The sequence below is a fragment of the Ursus maritimus genome, unplaced genomic scaffold, assembly GCF_017311325.1.
Source record: "Ursus maritimus isolate PB19 unplaced genomic scaffold, ASM1731132v1 scaffold_1, whole genome shotgun sequence".
In the NCBI taxonomy this organism is placed as follows: domain Eukaryota; kingdom Metazoa; phylum Chordata; class Mammalia; order Carnivora; family Ursidae; genus Ursus; species Ursus maritimus.
In genome coordinates, this window is record NW_024423343.1 from 3,061,128 (window position 1) to 3,082,456 (window position 21,329).

The 21,329-nt window shown below is 50.6% G+C and overlaps 1 protein-coding gene across 10 annotated transcripts in view; it reads right to left on the reverse strand.

Moving 5' to 3' along the window:
- The window catches only part of TRAF3IP1 (TRAF3 interacting protein 1), a 57,446-nt gene that overhangs the window by 17,324 nt on the left and 18,793 nt on the right, over window positions 1-21,329 (reverse strand). For 6 of the 10 annotated variants that reach the window (XM_040638503.1, XM_040638565.1, XM_040638557.1 and 3 more), the window contains 7 exons: window positions 19,084-19,185; window positions 16,685-16,705; window positions 15,658-15,742; window positions 15,115-15,198; window positions 12,539-12,662; window positions 12,300-12,336; window positions 9,674-9,750 (listed from right to left, as the gene is read on the reverse strand). In XM_040638503.1, coding sequence (XP_040494437.1) covers window positions 9,674-9,750; window positions 12,300-12,336; window positions 12,539-12,662; window positions 15,115-15,198; window positions 15,658-15,742; window positions 16,685-16,705; window positions 19,084-19,185 — 530 coding nt within the window. Of the gene's footprint in view, window positions 1-8,921; window positions 9,473-9,673; window positions 9,751-12,299; window positions 12,337-12,538; window positions 12,663-15,114; window positions 15,199-15,657; window positions 15,743-16,684; window positions 16,706-19,083; window positions 19,186-21,329 lie in introns of those variants that run through there. The other 4 variants (XM_040638529.1, XM_040638509.1, XM_040638517.1 and 1 more) reach the window with 4 other exon arrangements.

Here is a 21,329-nt window from a genome sequence, read left to right on the forward strand (position 1 = left end):
GGGGGGGGGGGGGGGGGGGGGGGGGGGGGGGAGGAGCAGCAGCCAGCACAGGGCGGAAAGAGTCCTATGTGGGGAAAACGGCTAGCCCAGGAGCGATCGGAAGCCCACCCACGGGACAGGGGTAACAGCAGCAACAGGAGACAGAGATCACTCACTATGTCGATCTACAAGGACAATGACAGCCATGCTCCTCATGACTGGAGACAGAATTACAAATACAGAAAATCAGCATGACCCCTGTGGTGTGTGCAAGCATGCACACGCGTGCTCACACGCATATGCACACACTCTTCCTGTAGCTCTGACCACCGAGGGGCTGAGAGCCAAACACTCCAGAGGGATGAGCGTGCCCAAAACAGCTCTTGGTTCCCAAACACCACTCTCCACTAAGAGGAACCAGAGGGAGTGGCTGGTTCTGGGCCTGGGGCAGGGAAAGTAAAGATGAGCCTGGAGCACCTTGGGGACCCAAAGGAAGAACTCGAAGAACAACAGGACACAGATGCCAATTTGAAGGAGCCCCCACTGGACAAATCTGGGGCAATCTGAGCCCCAACATGAGTAAGAGAGCGTAACCTCCTGAATAAAACTGGAAACTGAGCCCATGATGGTAGAAATAAGTGATGAAATGGACAGCGAGTGAAGAGCAGGGGGCTTACACTTCCCAGTACCCCCCGAAATACCAGCAATTACAAAGAGAACGGGGGCACGATACGGTGGAGAAGCCTGGGAGAATCCGCCTTCATCGAGAGACCCGAGAGCGCACCCCCAGTCGCGGGACAAACGAAGGCACGCGCCCTGGGACGGGCTGCGGGCGGAAGAGCTGGCCTCACTTGCGGGAGATTCCTGCCCAAGCGGCGTGAGCACACATCCCTCACTCGGAGGGACCCTCTACAAAACAGCCTATAATCTCCGAAGCTGGCAAGGTCACGAAAGGGAAGGACAGACGGACTGACGCAGCCTGGAAGAGCCTACGGAGGCGCGGCCGCTGGACGCTGTGCTTCCGAGCCGCGAGCCTGGACGGCAGCGACCGATCATGTTCACTTCCCAGTCTGACACGGAATGTCCCAGCTTGCAGGAATTCCTCACGCGAGGACTCAGCAGTGAGGTCAGCACTCTGTGCTCAAGTCGTCTGGGGGGTCTGGGGGCTGACTTCTCTGCAGCAGACTCACAATTCCCTGTGGCACTGCTCTAAGAACTCGCGGCCAGCACGTCCCCGCACAGCCCCACGTGGCAGAAGCTGATCCAGCGCCAGGACAGGAGGATTCCGCCAGCACCGCAGGACGGCCGCCGGGGAAGGCCGCCCTCCCCTGAGCCTGCGCCACCCCCGACTGCAGCCGGCAGGAGCCCAGCAGCACTGACCCCGCCAGGACAGCGCAACGCGCTCCCTCGGGACCCGGAACGTCGTCATCAGTCATCTCTGAAGTATCGGAGGGTTCTCAAAAGTGCCCTTCACAACTTTAAATGTCTGACCTGCTTCTAAATCCGCCTGTCTCCAAAAGTTGCCTTTAATGTCGTATGAAACGATTCACTTTATTCGGTCTGTTTAGTTGTTAGTTTTACAACAACTACCATTTTCTATCATTTTTCGCTGCAAACGAACTCTCTGTAGTACAACAAAGCTTTCATAAGCTCCCTGGAAACTTAATCAGTACCAAAAATACTAATATTTGTAAATCACTCCTGAGTTTCAAGAGCTAACCAAACTTTTAGAAGATCGCGTTGGTCACACGGAGTGTGCACATTAACGCGTACTTCAGTCTGTGTTCACGCACAGTGTGCTTTATTTACAATTTCTAAATAACTTAATGTCTAAAATAAACACATTCCCATTTTATTGTAGTATCTTTTTTCCCTGTAAGGGATTTAAGGATATTCTGTGAAATGTAAAGCTTACGCCTAGCCAAGCCCTGACGTAACACAAACTCTGTGCTAAGTGGCTCTCAGTCCTGGCCTCTATGACGCGGCTCTTCCAGGGGGCTCTGTTAATTATTAAAGGGGTCCCAGATGGTGGGGACGGGTCTTCGACCAGAAAGAAAGGTTTGGAGAATTCCATCAGGAAACCTCGATAATGCTGCCACACGAAAATCATACGTGCGTCACTGCTATAAGCAGGAAATCAAAATATTTGAACGTCAAGCGTTTCAGTTTTCTCAACCATAAAAAGTCCCTTGAAACCCATCTCCTGGAGGAAAAGGACAAAGCTGCGTCCCTGGTTTGCCCCCGTCAGCCCCTTCTGAGCCTGTTTCCCCAGGTTCGACTCAGCCAGGAAAGGCCGACTCCGCAGCCGAGCGCGTCCCTCCAGCAGCCACGCTTCGCTGGACGCTGCTCTTGAGCCGGAAGTAAACCGACAGGAGCGACCTAGAGACGGGCACTAGGAGAATAAACTACTCGCATTGCTCACTTTGAACAAATGTTTTAGAAAGCACAAAAATAACTAAGAAATACGAAAAAAAGTTACCAGGAAATAAATTTCTTCGTTTAAAGAGAAGCCAAAGACACATGGAATTTCAGGACTGAAATAATTCTGGAAGCAGCTGCTCCACTTGTTGCCGAGAGAATCCCTGTGGGCCTGCTCCACACGCAACAGGGCCTGTGTCCCAACACACACCTGCCGTCCCCAAGGAGCCGTGTGCCCGGGAGCCGGATGAGCAGTGGGACAGGCCTGGAGCACGAGGTCACGCGTGGGTACGCGGCCGGAGGGAGGAAAGCCGCCGTGGCTCCCCTCGCCACTGTCATCTGTGAACCACCTGGGTGAGCAGGGACACCAGAGGCCAGGCCCAGTGGTGCCACTCCCAGCAGAGGAAAAGGAAGCCAGACCACACCAACAGCTCGCCCAGGCTCAGCCAGATCACGGGGACGCCGCTCCTTCCCAAGGTCCTTTTTCCTTACAGACCCTCATCATGTCTCACTGGGTACTTTCGAAGGTCTTCATGCTTCTGCAAACCAGCGAGACAGGTTCAGCAGGGCCGGGGCATCCGCAGCCTCTCCCTGCCGAGGGCCCACACTCGCCAGGCGGCTGCAGCTTCCAGAACATGTGGCACAGTCCCCTCTGTTCCCTTACGCTCTCCGCACAACCCACGTTTGTTTCCGTGGAGTCCCCAACTGACCTGGACCTGAATTCTAATCCTTATCAGCTGCCTTTCACCCCGAGGCCACTAGAGCATCGATCCCCTACCTCGTCCACGCCCCGCAGGGACTGTGATCACACCCGCACCTGCACGGCTGAGGACCGGAATTTACAGCCACAGACTCAGTGTTGTCTATGCAAAGCAAATGGGATACTGATGGAAATAAGGCCAAAATGACTTGTCAGGCCAAACCGACTAAATCTAGAAAAATGATAAATATAAAATGATATGAATGCTAAGCTGACATTTTACGTAAAATCTCTTTTTCTTTTTGCGAGAGAGAGAGAACGTGCACAAGCAGAGCGAGAGGGAGAGAGAATCCCACGCGGGCGCCCAACACGAAGAATACAATCTTGTGCTCATCATATTATCATTCACTGAGTAGACATATTAACCAGAAGGTGCCGACCATGCCGTCTGGAGCTGTCTGCCACCAGAGCTAAGCACATTTTTATAACCCAATTTTCTTAAGTCACGCATACGTTTTTCTTCAGGTAAAGTATTCTGGTATTTCATCCATATCACGACCTTTGTACACACAAAGAAGGCCTACTTACTCGTAATTATCGCCACAAAGTTCACCCACAGATGACGTTTTGATGGTTTCCAAACCATTTTCAGTCTACAACGTATCTGTGGCCTAGATCTGCAAATATTTTTAAGTGACATTGTTGATTATTTGCTGGCAACAATTTCATACCCAAAACCTAAAATCCCCCGCCCGCATATGGAAGACACTGCGCTGCTGGGGCACCTGAACCTATCACCTTGTTTCCTAAAATAAATAACTCACTCTTCACGGCTCAAGTCAGGGTCAGCAGCTCCCCAGCTCATCAGTGAAGAATATCGTGGCATGTGTCCCTTTTCTTTCTTTCACAGCAATTTAAACGGAAACAGTATTTCTAGCAAAAGAACGTCCACCCACTAATACCAGGACCACAAATATCCAAGCTAAAGATACTTTCATCAAGCGCAGACTTTCAGTTGAGGAGGGATTGTGAGGAGCCTTTTTCCAACGGGGCTCGAGTATTTGTGATGAAATTGCGCCACCCAGTGACCAAACTAAGAAATAACTAACGATCTATGCGGATCACCAAAGTTAGAGAGTAACATCAAAATCCGACTTTCACGAAAGAATTGAGCTGACGGGGGCGCCTGGGTGGCACAGCGGTTAAGCGTCTGACTTCGGCTCAGGGCGTGATTCCGGCGTTATGGGATCGAGCCCCACATCAGGCTCTTTGGCTATGAGCCTGCTTCTTCCTCTCCCACTCCCCCTGCTTGTGTTCCCTCTCTCGCTGGCTGTCTCTCTCTCTCTGTCAACTAAATAAATAAAATCTTTAAAAAAAAAAAAAAAAAAAGAATTGAGCTGACGGCTGTTCACTACACACGACTTATTGTAACTGAAACAGAACATGTCCAGGATAAGGTCGTTTTATCCACCAAGAGTCATTTCAAGATGCACATTCCCGAATATATGGTTCTTTCAGGTGACTGACCGTCCGTGATCTCTACCACTAGCTGGCTGCTACCTGAGGCCTGTGTCACCACCTTCCCCGAGAAGGGCAGTGAAGTGCATACATTCACACCAAACTAAACGTGCCAAGGTCTCACCTGAAGAGGTGTGTGATCTCCAGAGGGTGCAGTTTATGCGACAAAGAAGGGGGAGAGTAAAATCACAAAAACTTTAAATGAAGAAAGAAATACACTAAAAGAAAAACTCTATTTCAAAATAAAGAATTTCAACGAAAAGAAAAAGCGTCTAAAACTGACATTCGATTAGAACTGACCCAACATGGAGAAGCTGGACAGGAGAGAAAACAAACGGGGGACAGCAGATCAGGAATAAGAAGAGAGGGCACCATCTCAGAAACGGCTGCTATCATCTAAAGCATCTTCATTTACAAAGTTCAAAAAGCAAGTACTTTTAAAGCAGAAGAAACACTAATAAAACTGCTTTTCTGGTTGTTTTTCAAAAACTGCTTCATAAATCTGAAGGAAAAAAATTGCTGGCATGAGCAAGTATCTTACTATTAACAAAGTTTATATTTCCTCTTGAAAAGACAGCAAGTCGGCCAGAATAATGAAAAAAGCGCTCAGTCTGATGCACATATTTCTTCTGTAATGTATTATTCAAGTCCGTCAGCACAGTGAGAAATAGCTTTCCCTCCAATGCAACAGCAAAGGCCGGCCTGCAAGCTCCTATCTCCTCAGCGCTGAAAGAACAACGCTCCCCCCAAACAATGGGAAGCCTGAGAAGAGAGGCACACTACAATTTACATGAGAAGCAGAGAAAACACCTACCATCTGAATTTTTAAGGGAGACAGAGAGAAGACAAGCGATTATGACGATTATGACGACAGGCAGCCAGGGCTCATTTTCAGCAGTCTTACCATCACCTCTGTGCAAAATCCACCAGGGGCACGGAAGTCGGGCCCAAAGCACAGAAAGCAGACACACTTTGCAAGCACTCGGAAACACCTGTGAAAACTGCCCAAAGACCAGGCCACAAAGAAAGGCTTAATTCCAAATAATCGATATCATACAGACCACATGCTTTGAACATGAAATTGTATTAGAAATTGTCCATAGGACTTTCTAAAAACCCTCATGTTTCAAAACTAAAGAACGGGCTCCTAAATGCCCACATGATAAAAAGAAATGAAGTATTTCAAATTAGAATTCAAGAAGCTTTTAACATTAATATTTAATAAATTTAAATAAAGCACGATTAAAGAGAAACGTACGGCCTTGGGGCAGCAGGGCGGCTCCGTCGGTTGAGCACCCGACTCTTGATGTCAGCTCAGGTCTTGATCTCAGGGTCCTGAGACTGAGCCCACGTCAGGCTCCGTGCTCAACACAGAGTCGGCTTGCGCTTCTCTCCCTCTCTCTGCCCCTGCCCCTCCCCCCATTCAAAGGCACGCATGTATGCACTCTAAAATAAATTTTAAAATAAAAAAATGAAATGTTTAGCCTTAAACATATTTGTTTAAAATGACAAAGACTAAAAATGAACGAGCTAAGTATTTTACACAAGAGACTAAAAATGTAAATAACCAAAGAAATTAAAAGGAAAAATAAATCAGTGAAATGAAAACAAAAGGGAAAATGTCCAAAACCAGAAGCAGAGTCTTGCTAGACGGTGCCTATTTCAATAGTTTCTTTAAAGTCTCATGAAGGAAAAAAAGACACAACATTTTTGGAAGAAAAGGAAAACTGTTAACTATAGATATATTTTAAATTCATAAAGCACAGTTGAGACATCTTGATGCCACAACTTTGTAAAACGTGAAGGAAACAGTTCCCTGGAGGAAGGCCGGGGAGGGCACGGCCAAGCGACACTGGATTCTGCTCTCCCTCCCACAGCAAAGCTTCCTGCCCCGTGTATAGCCCACACGTGGGGGATGTGCCACTTCTAGAAACTCTCGGCCCCCAGCCTCCTCCACTCATCCATGTGCTTTGCAAATATTATCATTTTCTGAGCGTGCCAGGCAGTGAGAAAACTTGGCAAATTCTAGCCTGTGTGGAAGCCCTGATTGTTAGCTAAGAGAACCGATGCCTGGAATAAGGGTTTCACTTCAAGGTCCCTTAGCGGCAAAGATCTGGCAGGTATCACGGAAGTGGAGCGGGACGTACAACTGCCAAGACGCGGTCTCAAAGGAAAGGGGTGTGCTCCACTCCTCCTCTTCTCTTCCCCTCCCCTCCCTTCCTGCTGGCTGGACCTGGATGGCCTCCTTGGGCCATGAGGGACCCTGAGGCACAGGGGTCACACACGTGGGGGGACGAGGCAGAAGGCATCTGGGCCACAGCCACCTCCAGACCCTGACTCAGGAGCTAAAGCACTTACCACCTCACTTAAGCCACTAACGCTTTGGATCTCTCCACCCACAGATCAACCCAATCTTAACTGATTCAAATGTCAATTACCGAAAGAAACTCAAAAAGAAATAGAAAAACGGAATATAGCCACTCAAGAAACTGACTTGGTAAAACGAAAAAAGGATTAGTTCTAAAGAAGAGAAAAGCTAGCAACATTAAGGCATCAACACGGAGAAAAGTGCAAGAGGAAGAACCAGCAGTCAGGACAGAATCATCATCAGCCATTAAGCAGATGCAAATTAAAACCCCAAAACTCAGAAAGACTGACCATTCCAAGTGCTGATGAGGACGTGCAGGAACTGGGACTCACAGATGCTGTGGTGGGAATGTAAACGGTGCAACCACTTTGGAAAACGTTGGGCGGTTTCTTAGAAAGACCAACATACATTGACTGTGTGAGCCAGCCGTCTTGCTCCTCGGTATTGACTCAAAAGAATGAAAATCTCTGTCCACACGGGACTCATATGTGAATGTTCTCCATAGCTTTTCTTGCAATAGACTCGAACAACAAACAACCCAAATGCTCCTTCCCTGACGAGTGGACACACACCCTGTGGTACATCCATACAGTGCTCTCCCCAGCCACGAAAAGGAACGAACTGTTGTCAGAATAATCATGATGACAGAGAGAAGCCAGACCAAACAGGAGCACATGCCCCCTGACGCCACTCAACTACAACTCTGGGAGACACAAACCAGAGGGACCAAGAGCAGAGGAGCAGCTGCCGGGCCCTGGTGGGAGGGGTCATGGTGAGTGGTGGCCAGAAGGGATCCCGCAGGGCACAGGCCACCGTGGGGGGTGACGCACACGTCCATTGTCCCGACACAGACACGTGGAAACAGACACTCATGCATGGGAGATGCCTTGGCACAGCCATGAGGGGGGAACCTGGCTGTAGCTGGTGAAACAGAAGCTGTGACGCCTCAATTCTGAGTCCAGGCACGGACCGTAAAGCAGGATGGGACACAGCCACACACACTGGTTTACGGCTGCTTTCAGGCCACAGCGGCAGAGCTAGAAGCTGCAACAGCTTGTACGGCTCGTCGGCCTGAAACATTCGCTGTCTGGCCCCAGGCGGAACGTGTCTGCTGACCAGCGCCCGAGATGCACGGCACCTGCTCGCCAGCTGACACATGGAGGAGCCCATGAGAGTCTGGGACAGTGGAAGGCCACGACACCTCCACCTACCAGTACAGGAATCAATGAACACATACTGGAAACCAGTCATCAGTTAAGACGGATGAACGAGGTGCCCAGGCATCCAGGGAGGGTCTCAGAACAGGATGCTGCCTGAAGAAAAGCACCTGGCCGAACGTATCAGCAACAGGGCAGGACCGAACACTCGCAGAGCAGCGGCTGTGCTGAAAGTAAGGCTCACACCAGCTTGGTCCCAGGGACTGACTGCCCTAAGGACAGCGGGGTGGGGGCCGAGGCAGAAAGGACATCAACTTTTCCTGCACGTTTTTACTTCTTTTATTTTAAAAACTCTAAGATGTCAGAAGACCAATCAGTGAAATTTGATGCGCGCACTAGAGAAAACAGAGCAGCTGGCCTGTTCTCCGTCTGTAATACACATCGCCCCGACTTCGAAACCCTTACTGTGCTTTTGTAAAGCAGCAAATGTTCACCAAACAAGGACATTGTTCCTTTTATCTTCTAAAGTCGAAGCCTCCACTCTCAGCTTTACTCTTCAGAGGAGGGTCTGAAGCACAGAGCCCGTGTGCTCTGCACGGGAAGCGCAGCTACACAATTTTAAGCAACTGAAGCCTCGAAGGTCGCCTACATCAGCAGCCTGGAGCGACACACTCAAGGTTTCCGAGTGGGTCCCAGAAACACTGCCAGGGACACAGGACAGCCCTCAGCCTACAAAAAGGACTAGGACATGTTAAAATTCCATAGCAAGAGACAATGGCCCACAGAAAGGCAGCTCTCCCTCCGGAGGCACCAACGGGGGTGCCGTCAAGCAAAGCCCTGGGCAGCGTTCCTCTCCTGGGACGGCTCCTGGGCCCCTCCGATGTTGCTCTCAACTGCACAGTCCGCCCCCCACCCCCGGCTGTTTCAGGCCACATCTTCATGAAAAACCAGGACATTTTAGGCAGAATTATCTATGCATGTGTGTGTAAAACATACTGGAATTGTTGGCTTCCGGTAAAACTATTCAAGAAACATCCTTTGGTTACAAAACCAGTAAGTGAAGATTTATTCTTTTTGAAAGTGGCTGTAACAAACCTAGCCGTGACATTTGAGGCATGCTACGTAGCCGGCAGGTATCCACCCCAGGGTCACACGCGCAGGGGCAGTGGTTGGCAGGAAGCGGTGGGTCCCAACAAAACCGCATCCCACAGCTGTAAGGCAGACTGCTGGGAGGCCAGGTACCAACAGCACCAGGATTGAAAAGCCAGACCTGAAAACTCCCCAGTCTCTTATTTTGCAATCAGCCAGGGCCAGGCGGCCAGCCTCCCGACTCTGCAAGGAGGGAGAAGGGATTGGACAAGGCAGGAAGGGGACAGCCATGGGGTCAGAGCAGAACAGGCCTTTGGTCTTGACTCCAGGACACATTAGAGGAGCCCCAAATTTTCTATCCTACCAAACAAGGAGGTGGGAGGGAACTCTGAAGTCCAGCAGCAGACTTTGCTGATCAGCGCATGTGCAGAAATCACTCCTTACCTTCTCTCCAGGTCTGGGTGACTGCTGCAACTTCTCATAATCTTTCTTGGTCTCCAGAATTTTTTTCACAAGTCCTCCTGTAAAGAATCAGTGGTTTTATGTTATTCTCTAAGGAGCTATTCCATTGTAAATGGGTAGAGGGGCGTTCTTCCTCTTTCTATACTGAACAATTGATAAAAGGGTCTACAATAGACTGATACAGCTGGTGGTGGAAATTAACTATAAAACTTTACAGTGATTCAAAGAAATCAGCTCCTCAAAGGTAAAAAAAAGAAAAAAGAGAAAAGCTGTGGAAACAGAAAACGATTATGAGGAAATGTAGATTAATATTCCAAAAGATAACCACCTGTCACAAACAGGTGTGACAACTCTGTGCTGTTTCTAAGCACAAATACTCCTTTCATATCAGGTCAGGGGTCTTCAACTGCCTTAAAAAAAAACATTGCCTGTGGGGTAAATATCACATAGAACGTTTTCTTTAGAACACCGTCTCATCCAAACGCGCATCCGTATGAAACCCGCTGGTAGACTCCGCCGCACCCGGACGGCGAGGGGGAGCGGCCGTGAGCAGCAGTGAGGACTCGTCCACACTGCTATGGGACGCATGCCAGCCCCCACGCCAAGTCACAAAAGCAAGAGGGAGGCACGGAGATACCAGTAAATACACACACACGCACACGTACACGTACACACGCACACCACGCATGTGTATTAACTTGAAATCTTTTAAATCAAAGTATAAGCCGTTTTTCTTACTGTTACCTACAGGGGGAGGGAGAGGACAGGGTGGAGGCCCCTAATCTCAGAATATACCTTGTTTGGTACATTGGACCTTGGAAATGTGACTATTTTACATAAATAAAACAAAATTAAATCAGATTTCTCAATGCCTAAAAATTGAAACCAAACCTAACAACATCAAACTGGCAAGCACGGCCTAAAAAAGAACTGTTTCATAACTTTACAAGAGTCATTGGTTGTCCATCCCTGAGGACATACTGAGAACACACTGACCCCGAGAAACACTCTACAGTGTCTCCGGGAATCTGCTGCTGCTAATAACGGGGAGGGGGCTCTAAGGTGCTGCGGTGTGTGCCAGCCGCAGGGTGAAGCAGACACACGGCGGACGCTGGGAGCCAGGATCTCTGGCATGAGATAGACATGCATGTATAAACTCAGAAATGTAGGAAAGACTCTGGAATAGTAAAGCTGCACTGGAAATACCAGTACGAGCTTGGATACATGTTCTCATTTTTTTAAAAAAGGTAAGAAAATCCCTAGAAACAACGACCAACCCAGAGGCAACAGGCAGCCAGGCTCCTTGGAGAAAGGGAGGGTTCCAGCCTTGGGGCAGGAAACACACAAAATGAGCCTGAAACATCTGGTCCTCTCAGAAAACAAGGACTCTGCAAAGTCTCCCAGGCTGTGTCAGAAAGCCTCAGAGAGCCCCCACTGATTACGTCCCAGACAATCTGAACATCGGTGAGAAGAACTCATCTGGCCTGAAAAGAGGCCCATCAAATGCATTAGAGGAAAACCCAGGATTTCATACAGATATTGTAGAGAGAGCAGCGACCGCCAGCCCACACGCCCTCTTCAGTTGGCGTGGATGGTGCCAGGGACAGAGACGCCCACTGAGGAAAACCCTCCTTCTAGGGGTTGCGCCACGGCACTGAGGCTGGGGGATGGGGGGCTCTGCGCTCCGGTGTTCTCTAGCCAAACCTCGAGGAAGGGAGGACGGGTGGGACGAGAACGTCACCATCCTGCAACCCTCAATGATCCAGGCTGACATCACAAGCAGACGTCAGGAAGAACCAACACCACCTACTAGTATTCCTGCCCGAAACCCGCAACTGATCAAATCTCTGGAACCAAGTTACAAGAATGGAAGAATACGTAAAAAACCATACCACGGGCATATAGTAAGCAACACTCAACTGTGGGAAACTCTAAAGGACAACCAACTAGTTTCTTCAGGGAAGGGGGGGGGACCTACAGGTTAGGGGAGAGCTCAGAGCTAGATTAATCAACTCCAGTGCAGGTCCTTATTTGGATTCTGACTCAAACTAGAAAAAAATATACACAATAACTGGAAAAGTTGTGTATTAAGAAAGTGTTTTGTTCTTGCTTTGTTTTTTAATACACAACAACAGAATTATGGTTATGTGTTTTGAAAGAGCTGCACATAACATGTTAACCGAAGAAACAGTCTTCGCTAGGACCTGACAACAGTCTAGGGGAGCAGGGTCTGCAGCAGACAGAGGCTTAGGGAACATGCGAGCCGATCACCGTTGACGCCGTGTGATGGGTACGAGGGGGTTCGTTAGACTACGCTCTCTGCTTCTGCAAACGTTTGAAATCAAAGAAGATACTTGGGAAGAGGACAAGTACTATTACAACCCTCTAATCTAACTGTGCGCCACATTGGAAGCTGCTGACAGCAAGCCCCAGGGGCCAGCACCCGTCATCTCCCAGCCTAAACCCCACCAACCAAGGAGAAGCCCATCCATGCCCCGGTACCCCGCCCATGCCCTTCAGACCCCTGATCAACATGGGGCACACAGAGCTCCTGTGCGCGAGAGCCTCCCACAGTCAGCCTGGCACGCCCAGCACGCCCGGCACTCACCGTGCTTCTCCTCGTCCTCCACGTCGACTGTGGGCACCTGGGCAGGAAAGCAAGGAGGAAAAAGCTGATTCTCGAAACGCTGCTTCCATGGATCTCCTCAAAGCAATGACAAAATTAAAGAAGGCAGAAATCTGACTGAAAAATCGGAGGAACGTTTTGTCTACGTAACCTAAATGCTGGAGGGGGCATTCCAGGACCGCCCGCGGCAATGACAGGAACAGACGAGCCCGTTCACTCACCATTTCCAGTTCTGACACCTCAGGGAGCTGGGGGGCAGCGTCCACCACAAACTGATCGTCCTCCTCACTGTCGGAGTCCTGTGCAGCTACAATCACACTGGCCACGATTCTACCACTGCCCGCCCTAAAGAGAGAAAGGAATTAGGCTACATTAGCAGGGCTGCTGGTGGCACGTCTGCCTCAATCCCCGAGTCCCGGGCTCCAAGAGGAGTTTAGGCACCACCTACCGCTAGAACGTCCCGAAATACAGGCAGAAGCTGAGGGAAGACCCAGGCCTGGGCCCCTGTGACTCCTGCCCTCTGTACTCCCACCCGTAGCCTCTCACCTGGAGGGCCCTATTCTTCCAAGGCGTAAACATCAGGGCAGGGGTGGCGATGTGGCCCCAGAACCTTGCTCCAACACAGTGGCCTTCTCCCAGCATCTACTTCCTGCCCAGCCCCTCCTCTCCACCAAGTCCTCCAATCGCTCTGCGCCAGTCCAACACCCAACTGCCTGGCCCCACCGGCCTGGCCCTGTCCTCCCAGGTGACTACCGTCATCCCACTGCAGGCTGTCAGCTGCCCTCTGCTTGGGCCCTCACGCCTACCACACTGTGCCCGGATCACAAGCCTCCAGACCCGAACACTCACCAGCTTCCCATCAGCCCTACCTGCCTTCACTTCCTCCCTACCAGCCTAGCATAACCATGCTTTCCCGAGTGGCCACTAACTCCCCTGCCCTACGATCACTCTCGCACACGTGCCACATGTGCACACCCATGCGTGCACACCCTCTTCCTTGCTTCGGGGCAACACACAAGGTCAGGAAGGAACCTGTGCACTTGGGTATGAGCTCTCAAGACAGTACACATTTCTCCCAAACACCCTCTGCTCCTTCACCAGGCCCCTCAATCCTCACAAGCAACATCTCGCCTCCACCAGGGGCAGCCTCACCGCACCCCACACCTCTCCCACGCCCTACACCCCTCGAGCCCCTCCCACACACCCTCCCTCATCAGCAAGCCCTCTCCATTCTCCCCTGCCTCAAGCAGCAGCCTTCGTGGCCAGGCCAAGAGGGAGGGCCAGCGTTCTCCTTGTGTTTACTAGGTCTTCCAGATTATTCTCTCTAAAGTCTGCCGACTCTGAATCCATATCACCAGCCTCTCTGGCCCTCAACCCCATTGTTACTGCCACCCCTGCCAGCCACCAGGCATCCCCCTGCACTCCTGGCTCCCTGCCAACACTGCCCATCTTAACTGAGAAATGGTCCTTCCCAAAGCCTGGCTCTAGGGTCCCCAAGCCCTCCTGCCACCATCTACTTCCATCACCCAGCCACAAACCCAGGGTCACCCTTGGGCACTCAAGCCCCCCATCTCAAATCTCAGCACCCCACTCTTGGACCACCACTGCCCACACTTCCATCTCTGTGTCCACCCAGTGCCTGGACCAGGCGGCTGCCCACAGCTGGAGAACAAAGTCCCCAGCAACACTGACTCCTGTCACTTCACACCATGTGCACCCGGAGGCGGCCAAGCATCCTGCTTCCACACGCCGCACCATGGACCTCTGGGCCTACTGTCCTCTGTGGTGGGGCTGCCTGTCCACTGGGAATGTTTGACAGTATCCCTGCCCCACTCCCCAGCTAGATGCCAGCAACATTCCCTCTAGACCTTCCCAGTCCTGACGCTACATGGGGTCTCCAGACATGGCCCCATAGGAGGCCGGGGGTGGGGGGACATGACCCCAGATGAGGACCCTCTGCTCCAGCCCAGTCAGATGCCCGCTCTCTGGGAGCGCAGCTCCGGGCCTCCCCTCCCACACTCGCTCTGAGCTCACAAGACAAGTGGAGCGCCAGAGGGCACGCAGCTTCCAGAACTCACCCACACACTAAGTCTCCACCATCTTCTCCAAAGCCAGTCCCTCTGCGTCCCCTCACCACTCGGGGACGCTGTCCAACAATCATCCCGCCCCTGTGGCTCCTACATCACCAATTCCCCATCTCCACTGGATCGGTCCCATCACCAGAAACATGCACCAGTCTTCTCATCTCAGAAACAGTAACGAGTAACGTTCCCGACACCACCCCTCCCGCCATATCCTGCGTCATTCCTTCAGGTCCCTCGGCAACACGGCCACATCTGTCTCCAATTCCTGCCTCCTGCTCTATCTCAAACCACTCTGGTCCAGCCTGCTTCATTTTTCTATTATTTTGTTTTGTTTTTTTGTACTTTCCTCTAAAGATCACACTACGTCCACAGGGATATCCCTAACACTTGGAGAACCCTGTCTGCGGCTGGTTTTCATATTGTTTATGACTTTCTGACCTTTTGTTTTACATTTTTGTGCAATTAAGCTTGAAATCTTTTTTTCCTATTTTTCGCCTTGTTGCTTTTTGCTTAGAAAATCCCCCCTTCTCTCAAAGAATAACTTCCCCACGTGCTGTAAAGCACATTTTCTCTTCAGCTAACTGAAGTGTGTGGTCAGCGTGTGGCCTGAGGTCAGGGTCTGACCCCGCTTTCCTCCCCCTCTCAGCTGCTGGCAGCGCTGCCCCTGCCCCCCCCCCCCCCCCCCCCAGCACAGCCCCCAAAGGAGGCCTCACCTGTCTGGCGTCAGTGCCTCCACGCTGTCCTGGCGCTTCACCCGGGGAGGTGCTGGTCTCGCACTCCCAGGCCGAGGTATTCTTCTAAACCCAAACACGGGAAAACCAGAAAGAGGATATGACACACTTGCACATTTCAAAGTGGACAACAGAAAACCCAGGTCAATGTTACCGCTCATTTCCCGCCATCAACATGCTAGTCGGACACAGTCTGCAGAATGTTAAGAACATTCCATTAATTTGACAGGTTTGAAAGTATCCGTCTCTTAATCTTATGTTTTCATTAATTTTAAGGCTCAAAAAGGAATCATGTAACTCTCAGTAATCAAAATATAATTTACCATAATTATGAATTTCCCTAAATCTTTAAAATGTCCTACGTGTAGTAACTTATACCCAGTACAGGAAAATTAAATAAACGGTTTCTGCTGTCTTCGTACAGTATTTCCCTGTCACTGAGCTCAAGCACTAAACAAACTGCGGAAGGCGCCGAGAGAAGCAGGAGGCGGCGGCGGCCTGGACGTCAGACCGGGGCCCACGGACCTGATGTCGGCTGGAAGCTCGCTCGGCAGCTCGGAACTCTCGGACACCTCGGGCTTCTCAGGGCCAGAAGGTCCAGCTTCTCCTTCTGAACCATGACAATCCGGTTAGCGATTCACAGAGGAAGAAACACAAACAGTAATAAGTGTTTGAAAAGACAGCAATCAAATAATCGCAAATATAAATGAGCTTTATTCATCTATCATTTTCACACAGACGTTTCATATCTAGACTTGGTGAAGATCTGGGGAGGTGTGCACGCCAACTGGAAACACAAACTGGTTCAATTTCTTAAGAAACAGAATTCAAAAGGCAGGTTGATCCAGTCGAGCCACTGAATGGACAGGAAATACAACCCACGAAGGACGGACGCGTGTCAAGATGTTCACCAACCACCACTGGTGTTAGTGACGACGGTGGGTCACGCCAGCAGACGCCAGCAGTCACTCACCAGACCCTTCGCATAAAACAGTGTCATCGTTCTAACACAGAACTGAGGACAGTAATGTCTCTGATAAAACACACACACACACACACACACACACACACACACACACGATGGGGGTTCTAGAAAGACATCCGTTTAGGTTAGAAACAGTGTTTTTCATTTCCTTCTCCATATTTTTCTGTATTTAAAAAACTTTCTACTTTGGGTATGTACCAAATTGTTTTTATAATCTGAATAAAGCTTTCTTCGTTTTAACAAAAAGATTTAATCAGTAAGTAACAACCCCTAACTATTAAGGCAATTAAATTTACTCCTCCATTTTAAGTAAAAGGGCTTTGTATTTTAGAAAATAGGATAAATCAGATTTGAATTTAGAAATAATTTTTACTCTGGAAAGAATCGTGAAATACATTCTTCTGGAACATAAGACATAGAAATTAAACCTGAAAGTGGTACAGTTATGTTTCCTTAAATTACTTTCACTAACTCACTGTGTAAAACAAATCTGAGAGAACATATTAGTATCTACACACACACACGCACACTTTATACCAAATACACTCAGTTCAGGCTGTTCCTCACCTGCATCACTAGGGGAGTCGCCTACAAAAAAAAAAAAAAAAAGGGCACATCAGAAAACCGACTGTGTGCTGGCAAAGCTCAGTCATGAAACAGCAGGACTAGGGAAAAACGGACTTAGTAACAGTGGACACCTGTCAGGGAACACAGAGCCTTCCCTCGTGTCCGCAGCCATCACTTTACTTTCAAAGATCAAAAGACAAAGAACAAAACAAACCATGAATTCTAAAATGCTATTAATGAAAAGAGGCAACAGGATTATGAAGAGAGCGGGTCAGAGACACAAATAAGAGTTTAGAGACAAGGCAGCAACTGGTAAGCCAGGGAGCGTGAGGCACGGGGTGTGACGCCCCTTTCACGACGGGGTGACAGCGGCCAGGCCCTCCCTCACCAGCGCATCAGCAAAGGCTCTTCCATTAGCTCCTGAACGGGAGGACCTTTCTCCACCTCCCCATCGACCTATCTCCTTCTTCAAGTGCTGCTTTTGGGGACAAGGGGGACATACGTGGCCACACGGAAATGAGCGGGAGCACTGCAGGGAGGGGGGGACTCAAAGTCACAAGACGACACCCTCTGCCTGACACACTCAAGATGCGGGACTACATCTGCAAAAGCACCCAAACGGCACGGGGCCATGTCAGGGCTAAGGACCCCCCCGGGAGCTGCCATGCAGCCCCCCATTAACGACAGCCCCACCTCCACACAGGGACCTTTCACACGCACAAGGACTGGGCCCAGGGTCACCCTGAGGACACACAGCCCTCCTCGGACTCCTCAGTCTGTCTGCTAAGCGGACTTCAGAACTCTGTCCGCTAATCAAAGACCGACATATGTGGTGCCCCAAAAAAGGCGTGTAAGAGGGGCCAGGCCTATGGGGCAAGGGGAACCAGGAGGCCCTACAGGACCTGTATGTATGGAACACAGGAACCTCCCAGAGGTCACCCTGCACAGAGCAGAGGACAGGCCCAGCACTTAGAGCCTGATGAACTGTGGGTTAGGAGGGGCTCGAAATCACGTTTCCAGACAGCACCCCTGGAAGGATGGGGTGACAGCAATGGGGGACTTGGGCTTGACCCCGAGACAGGGCTTCCCGGGGGCCACAGCAGGTAGCAGCAGAGTCTCTTCTCGACGCCATGCCACCTGGAGTGCACTTGGCAGAGCCCAGCGCGTAGCAGCGGCTATGCAGCCTGGGACCCTGGACTCCAGACCCCTGGGCTCTCCTCCAATCTCACACCATCGGTGTTGGGGACAGACTGTGGGTTCACATGCAGCTGCTGGATCTCAGGGCTGATACCCAGATGGAGAGTGCACACAGTGACTCCCCCTTCACAGATGGGGTCTCCCACCCCTCGGCGAGGGTTCCAGCCTCACAGACACTCAGGTCATCTCTGGATCCTTCACCAGCTCAGCCTTTCTCAACAAGGCACGCAGGCCCTCCTTCCCATGCCCTGGCGATCACGCCCAGCACTCACATGCCATCTCTGGTGCAAACCGTGCCCAAAGTCCCCCGGAACCTGCCCAGCCCCCCACCGCCCACTCCAGCCCAGGCCACTCTGTCCTGGACCACTCACTAAGCCTACCACACTAACGTGACCCGCACGTGATTGAGCCAACAGCAGCTCGGGCTTCCTGCAGCGGCTGGCCGCCAGGCTCCACTCCCCGCCCGAAGGCTCCCCCCGCCTGCACCCCAGGGCTAAGTCCCTGGCGGCCCACACCACGGCACAGGGCGTCCTCCAGGCTGGCTCGGCTCACCGGGGCACTCGCTGCACAGGGCAGGCCGTCGGCAAACAGTTTCGGCGCACACACACTGACAAGCACCAGCCCTCCCCACAAGCGCGGGCTGTGGGGTGCCACACGCTCCGCCACGAGGCGCCAGCACCCCGCCAAGCCTGCGAGGAGCTCCAGGGCCCGAAAAACACAGGCGGAGCGGGTCTTTCACCACAGTTTGGGGGCTGGGAACTACTACGCCCGAAGCAGAACGTCACCGAGTACAACCTGATGCACACAGGGAACGTTACAGACAGAAACACCGGTCGGGGCGGTGTTCCACGCTGCTCTGAGGTCCTCTCTGAGCATGAGGGGGCGCGCGGCTGGGCCCGCGGGACTCCCACCCGGGCTCCGCCCCGTCTCCTCCGAGACAGCGCTGGGGACCCAGAGAGGCCGGTGCCGCCGTGCCGCCTAGCGGGCCCTGCCTCGCTGACGGAGAGGCAAAAGCGGGTCACTCGCCACGTCCGGTCCTGCTGGTGTCAAGAACCAGGGACCGGACCCCGTGCGGGTCAAAGAGCCGAGGGGACCCTGCGGCTCTGGCTGCCGCCCTCTGGGGGAGGGGTGCCCACCCGTGTACGTGCGGAGCTGCTCGGTCTCCCGCACCAGAAGGGGTGAAGAGACGGCATCCTTCTTACCTTTCTGCTTCACTGCTGGTTCTGGCTCAACGTTCTCACGCCACAGACCAGCTGAGTTATCATCTGAAACACTAGCTGAGTTAGTATTAGCTTCTCTTGTTCCTGACATAAAACAGTTTAAAATGAGTCATTACGAGGCACACGGCAGGCTGGTCCTCTGGGGCGCCACTAACAGAGGGCACGCTGACTCGTCCCAGCTCCCCCACTCCGCGAGCGAACAGAAGACTGACCGAGGGCAGCTTCTGAGAACTCGCACCAACGATGTTCCTCCCGGCTGTGCCTGTGGGATCGGGAGAGGGAAGGGGTGCCCGGAATATGAGAGCGCCCCAGGCCCACTCAGCCCAGGAGGAGGTTGGGGTCCCCACAGCCAAAGCAAGGTGACCCCTCCACCCCGGTTTCCGGAGCCTTCCTGACACGACCTGCTCCACCTGCCTCCCCACCGCAGCCAGGCCCAGCCGAGAAGCTGCAGACAGGCGGCGATCTCAGTAAAGCAGGAGGAAAAGAAAACTATCTCTGGCATAGTTCACAGTCCTAGACATACTGAAAGCCCCCAAACCCTCGTGGAACACTGACTAGTATGCCAATGTCTCTAAAAACAGAAAAAATGTCAAATATCTGAGAAACAAACTTTTTTTATATTAAAAATAAAAGGGGGGCAGGGAGGTGCTGGAGGAAAAGATCTTTAATGTGGCAGGACCCAGGGTAGAAAACTTATACATCAGTAAAAGACCCCCACTCTAAAATAAAACCAGGAGACAAAAATAAAATTAGAAAAATGTTCCCATTCCTGAAATACAATCTTATAATTTCTCCTTTTTCTTTTTTTTAAGATTTTATTTATTTATTTGACAGAGAGGGAGACAGCCAGTGAGAGAGGGAACACAAGCAGGGGGAGTGGGAGAGGAAGAAGCAGGCTCCCAGCGGAGCAGGGAGCCCAATGAGGGGCTCAACCCAGGACCCCAGGATCACGCCCTGAGCCAAAGGCAGACGCGTAACGACTGAGCCACCCAGGCGCCCCAATTTTATAACTTCTTAAAAGTATTTAAATAGTTTATATCAGAATCAACCTATCATTAACTATCAAAGAACTGAATTTATGTAATAGAACTTCATACAATAGATGACATAATTTTCTAAGGAAATTTTTTCAATCTATAAAAATGATAATTTAAACAGTCTGATTCAAATAATTATTTATGAAATCTAAGGTAGCCAAAGAAACAACATGAAATACTAAAATTCTAAAACAAATGTAAAAATAAACATAAGCTTGACAACTGTAGATTATCTAGTTTAAAAGAAACCATGCAAGAATTTTAGATTGTTACATTTTATTTGAAAGTGTCGAAAATTTCCTACATTGTTCAAAACCCACCAGCACAATAAGTAAGTTCCAAATGCAACACCTTCGGTCCAAAGCTCAAGGGGACCGATGACACTCTGCACCATTTCATCTCTTCAAAAGTCTAGTGGCATTCTTTTTTTTTTTTTTTTTTTGAGAGGCCTATGATGGTTGTTTTAACATCTTTCCTAACGTTCTTAAGTAAGCTTTACTAAAACTCCGATACGCACAAACAGAACAGAAAAACAGACTATACATACTAATACCACAATCAATTCTTAATCACAGAGGACAGATTGACCAGTCTGCCAAATAACAGCTTTAAAGAAAAATAATGCACCTGTAAAAAATAAAAATTATTGCGAACTGGCAAAAAGTCTGTTGTCTGAATTACCGGTAACGAATGAACCTGGCAGGTAAGGATGTGGGCCGTGGTGTCCTGATTACCTATGTTCCAACGCCCCCAAGCACCGCAGCTTGAGGGGGCTGCTTGCCTCTTCGGAGCCACAGTTTGCCCCAGCTCGTGGCGTTATCTCAATGAGACCCTGTGCTTGATAAGGCAGGCCTTATCACTGGGCCCGGCCCAGTGCCCATCCGCCAGTTACCATCCCTGAAACACCAGGTACAGCCCCCAACACAGCCGCAAGCAGCTTCCCACTAGGCCCACGTGCTGTGCAAATTTTAGCAGCACAGAGTTGCCAACTACTTCAAGTGTAAGTGTGAATGAATAACCAGGGCTTAAAGTGAGGGGCTCCGCTGACCCAGTGATCAGTCTTTTTTTTTTTCAATTTTGTATTTTATTTTTTTAATTTTTTTTTATTATATTATGTTAGTCACCATACAGTACATCCCCGGTTTCTGATGTAAAGTTCGATGATTCATTAGTTGGCGTATAACACCCAGT